This window comes from Pteropus vampyrus, unplaced genomic scaffold (assembly GCF_000151845.1).
Source record: "Pteropus vampyrus isolate Shadow unplaced genomic scaffold, Pvam_2.0 Scaffold558, whole genome shotgun sequence".
NCBI classification, from domain to species: domain Eukaryota; kingdom Metazoa; phylum Chordata; class Mammalia; order Chiroptera; family Pteropodidae; genus Pteropus; species Pteropus vampyrus.
The window spans coordinates 12,751-17,785 of record NW_011889339.1 but is presented as its reverse complement, the minus strand read 5'-3'; the positions used below and the strand labels follow the sequence as shown (position 1 = coordinate 17,785).

At 66.3% G+C, this 5,035-nt stretch overlaps 1 protein-coding gene across 1 annotated transcript in view; it reads right to left on the bottom strand.

Annotated features, from left to right (window-relative positions):
• Positions 1 to 53: 53 nt before the first annotated feature.
• The window catches only part of VAV2 (vav guanine nucleotide exchange factor 2), a gene marked incomplete at its 5' end in the record, with an annotated part of 17,699 nt that continues 12,717 nt past the window's right edge, over positions 54 to 5,035 (bottom strand). The window contains 5 exons of the mRNA XM_023525417.1: positions 54 to 703; positions 1,906 to 1,993; positions 3,030 to 3,146; positions 4,298 to 4,435; positions 4,761 to 4,827. Coding sequence (XP_023381185.1) covers positions 482 to 703; positions 1,906 to 1,993; positions 3,030 to 3,146; positions 4,298 to 4,435; positions 4,761 to 4,827 — 632 coding nt within the window. The remainder of the gene's footprint in view (positions 704 to 1,905; positions 1,994 to 3,029; positions 3,147 to 4,297; positions 4,436 to 4,760; positions 4,828 to 5,035) is intronic.

Genomic DNA, 5,035 nt, shown 5'->3' with positions numbered 1-5,035 from the left:
AGGCGCTGATCGCCGGCCCCATGCCCAGCGCGCGGCGGCGGCGGCTCACTAAAGGCCCTCGCCCGTCTGCTGGCCTGCTCGCCCGGCGGGGCCCACGGTCCCGCAGGGCCCCCTAGGCTGGAGGACGCAGGACGCCTCAGGGGACAGGGTGCTGGGCTGGATGCCAAGCCTGCGGGCCCACCCCGTCCCCGACTCCATGTGGCCTTGGGCTGGGCTGGCTCTCTCACCGTGGGGGCCCCTGGGAGGCTGGGGCACAGGGAGTGGTCCGAGGACAGGTGGGACCTGCCCTGTTCTCTCCCCACGCTGACCTCTGGGCTAAGGCACTGAGACTCGGAGTAGGAATTCAGAGCTGGCATCCCCCACCTGTCACCTGGGACCACCAGGGTGCCCGGGCTCAGGGGGGTCTGGGCCACTCCTCCTGGGGGCGGGAACTGGGGACAGGCTCCTGGCCCAGGTCAGAGTGGCCCACGGAAAGCCTTCCTCAGGGGCGGGTGGGCAGTGAGGGCCTGGGCGGCGGGAAGCAGGGAGGGGCGGACACCTCCAGCTGAGCGCGGTGTGCCAGGTGGGCGCGGGCATTACCTGGAGACCGGCCGGAGGCCTTGGAGGCCGTGCGTTCCCGAGACTTGTAGGGGTACTTGAGCGTGGTGTCCAGCTGCTTGAAGCTCTCCTTGAGCGAGTGGCACTGATAGTACTCCACCAACTCCTGCAGGACACACGCGCCCGCTGACGGCCGTCACCTCCAGGGAGCCCTCCCGGGTGCCCCGGCCTCCCGCGCCCACCTCCGCGGGGTCGCGTGGGCGACTCCTCTCCCTGACCCCTGCGGAGTCCCCTTCTGCTCCCGCCCCAGCACTCGGCCCAGGGTGGGTGGTCAGCATCGCTAAGGTTCTGGCCCGGAAGTTTCTCTTCGCAGTGCTTCCGAAGGAAAACCCAGCGAACAACAGAGTCCTGTGGTCTCCGTGGCAGAGAAAAGTGGTCCCCGAGCCCGAGGCCGGGAAGCACTTCGAGAAACAACAGCGTATCCAGGGGTCCGCACGCCATGCGGGTGCCAGCCAGGGAGAAAGGAGGGTGACCCCAACGGCCAGCGTCCACATGCTGAAGGGCTGGCCAAAAGGCGGGGCCGGCGGTTCCGTTTGGAGAGGTGCGCGTGGGAACCACACTCAAGCTTTCTCGGAGGCAGCGAGGACGCGCCCGGGAACGTGGCCTTGGGCTTTGGAGGGTGCGGGGATTGTGGGCACTTTCTGTCCTACTTTGTGCTTTTCTGCGGCCACGGCGGGGAGGGTCTCAGAGGCGAGGTGCTGTGGTCCCATGTTCTCAGGGCATGGACCACTTACAAGAAAGAAATCGCGGGTCTGATTTTAAAACCACCTGGAGGACTGTGCTTTCATGTGCATTCCGGCTGCGCTGGGAAGGTACGCGCTACGGGGGCAGATGCGGGGGCAGGTGGGGGGCGAGGTCTACTGGAACACCTCCCCCCATGTGAGGCCGGCCACGTGCCAGGCCCTGGGCTCTGGTAGGACAGTCAGCAGGAACAGCTGCTGTGAGGCTGGTGGCCAGAGCGGTCAGGCCCTCCCGGCTCACCGTCCAGCATGGCCAACCCACCTGGCCCTTTGCGGGGGTCAGGGGCACAGTCTTGACTCAGGGCTGTGACGATGCCCTAACTGTCCCAAGGTGCCCTATGAATGCATTTTCTTGGCTCCTTTCCACATTGGGAAAACTCGCTCCCTGCCTGGGAAGTGGCCCCCAGCCCGGCTGCGGGGGACCCCTGCTGGGCTCTCACCCCTCTGCAAGCCCGGCCTGCAGGGGCCGGGGTGCCAGACGCCCCTCGCCTCGGCGTGGCTGCGGTGGGCGGCTCGAGCCCTCTTCCCACCCCTGGGGCCAGGCAGCGGGAGCCACAGAGCCACGTACCAAGAGGCTTTCAAATTTCTTCGCTTCCGTGATGTGGATCCAGCTGTCTTTCTCTACCACCTTGATGTGCTTCACCTCGTCATTGAACCTGGGCAAAGCGCACGGGCCTCAGTAGCCCCCCAGCCCCTCGGTCCGGGCTCCTCGCGAGTATGCGGGAGCACAGGCCTGGCCTCGGCTCCCAGCCCCTGCTCCTGCGGGCACGCCCTTTCGACCTTCGCCCCACGGCCCTTCACCCCACCCCAGCCGAGCCGACCCCCACTGCTTGTCTGTCCATCTGTGGGTCCCCTTTGCTGGTGTGGAGCCCAAATTCCCGGTCGGCGTCTAAGGCCTCAGGCCCCGAAGCCCCACACCTCTCGTCCATCCAGACACTTCTCAACTCAGGATTCTGCTCGCTTTCCTCTCTGCACTGGGACTGTCCCCCTCGTCCTGTCCCCCCACCGCCTGGTGAAGCCTTCACAGCGTGGTTTACAAGTCAAAGGCTGACCTGGGCCCAGGAGGCCGAGGGAGCCGCCCCGACCCCAGCTCCGACACATCTCCCAATTTTCTCCAACTCTGCATGTTCCTCCCCAGCCGGCGGGCCCCAGGCTCTTCCTCAGACACGCCAAGCACAAGCCTGCCAGGCACTCTGCGCCGGGCCCAAGACCCCATCCCGTGGGCGTCCTAGGCCAGTGGTGACCAACCCCCGGTCAGATTCTGTCTCTTGAAGAGGTGATGGCAGACCCATGAGGGGCAGCTCCTGGGAAGGGCACCCAAGTCGAAGGCCACTGGCTGAAGCTGCAAGATGGCAGCAGGTGACCTTTCTGTGCTCTCGAAGGCCCACCTGTGGGACTGCTGGGAAGTCCCTGAGCCCTCACAGTATCCCTGCCCCGCTGATACTTCTCTGGTCCCCATGACCTGAAAACGACCAAGCATGCCCACCGGGCAGCTGTGGGCTGCTGGCCGCTGGGGTGTCACACAGGGCCCAGGCCAGCCACGCTGTATAGACCCATCTCAAAAGTGTCCTGCTTTGAGCAACTACTCCACAGCCACCCCCAACCCAGCAAACCCGGGAGCTGGAGGGGACGTGGCCTTGGGGGTCAGAACAGCGTGGGGGTTGGGTCCCCCGGCCCGCCGGCCGCACGTACTTGATGCTTATGGCGAAGCGCTCGGCCTCCGCCGGCCTCTCCCTGATCAGGTAGGTGCCGCTGGCGTGGGATTTGAGCAGGTTGTCCGTCTGCTGCCGCTCCATGTTGCCTGCAAACCTAGAGGAGCCGGGGGGAGACGAGGCTGCACCGGTCCCAAGGCCTGTGACGGCACCGCCCGGCGCCGACGGCTGCCGTCCGCATAACGCCCCGCCAGCGGGCGAGCGGCGCGTGGGGTCCAGAGGAGACCGGGGGGCGGGGGGCAGTCACATCTGCCCGTGAGCACATGGGGCACAGGGAAGATCATGGGGCATGAGGACCCCCGACCTTGGCCAGCCCCCTGCGGGTCCCGCTCGACAGCACCCGGGGCCTGCGAGGCGTGTCGCTGCTTCACGAGCCGTGAGAAGTAAAAACAGCCCACGCGTGTGGCTTTTGTTTCTCGTCGGCACCCACTGAAGACCCCGACACCTCCGTGAACGCGTCTCGGACAGACCTCGACAGCGGGTTTTTCCCGCCACCACCGCCCCGACACTGACCCGCGCCCTGCCTCCCCGTCAGGCGGAACCGGACCTCGTATGAACACGGAGCGACCGAGAGCGACTCCACGCCAACAGTCTGTCAAGGGCAAGTCCCAGCTCGGTCCCGCCCACGGCAGACCTGGTGCGGGCGGAGGACCCGTGTGGTCAGACTGACCCTCAGAGACACGACGGAGCTGCCGAGGCCAGGTGCCGGGGTCGGCGAGGTGCAGGCACGCCGCGCCGCTGGGCACGGGGGGCTTCAGGGACGAGCCCCGAACCGAGAATCATAAGGCGAGGTACTCGGCGCAGAGGGTTACCACACCGAAGCTGCCCGTCACAGTGGCCACCACAGGGCGTCACTCTCCGAGGCAGCCGGAGGCCCAGCAGGTGGAGCCATAAAAAGCTGGACCCGAGTCCGACCTGTGACTCGTCACCTGAACGTCCACCTTCCCTCATCTAAAGAGCCTCGTGCTCTCATCAAGCAACAGCACGAGGACGTACGCGATTAGCAGTGTGGCCTTAAATGAACCACTTTCGTGTATTTTCTACAATAAATCTCAAGGTCACGCAAACGAAGGGCTGCCGTCTCTCAGACGTCCAGACCTGCGACCTGTCTGGCGAAGGGGAGTCGCGCCGAGAGCAGAGAGGAGCCCCCGGCTCCGCCGGCCTGGGCAGCGCCGAGACCCCAGACCCGGCCCGCTCTTGGGGGTGCGGGGCCGCACCCCACAGCCAGGGGCCAGAAGCTGCACTCACCAGGGGTAGGCCGAGTAGTCCATCTCCCGGGACGGTGGCCGGCCGATGGGTGGCTGGCAAAGGAACACATTCCAGTTAAAGCCCCCCAGGGGCCGCCCGGAGTCGGGGCTGGAGGGGCCCATCAGCAACGACCTGCTCCTTCAGCCCCAGAGCCACTGGACGGCACGGTCCCAGAGGGCAGCGGCCCACACTCACCACCTCCGGGAGGGTTTGGCAGGATGAATGAGTGACTGACTGACTGACTGAATGAATGAATGAATGGGGAACCACCAGCTAACACCCAGCCGGGGACAGGGCCCTCCCCGCAGCTCCCTGGGGCAGGCGGGCCCCGGCCCTGGGCAGGCGTGTGGCCAGCAGCAGTGTGGCCCAGGCGGCACCGCACGCAGGACGGCAGGTCTGGGGACGAGACCCCTCGCTGCGGCCGCCTCGGCCAGAGCCCCGGCCTGGCCTCCCCTCGCTGGACCGTAGGTAGGCAGAGCCTCCCGGACCACCGGCCCCCTCTCCGCCCACTCGCCACGCAGACGGGGAAACTGAGGCCCGAGGTGGGGGAGAGACCCGTGCATGAGTGGCGCTTTTCCGCCAAAACGGCCCAGGACTTTCCCACCGAGCTGTCTTTTCTTGCGGGGGAGGGGCGATTCAATTTCTTCAAGGCCGGCTGCTTGATGCCTTGGTCGGGGCCGAGAATTTGCTCCAGGCCACGTGGATGAAAGAAACGCCACATTGCCTTTCTCTACGATC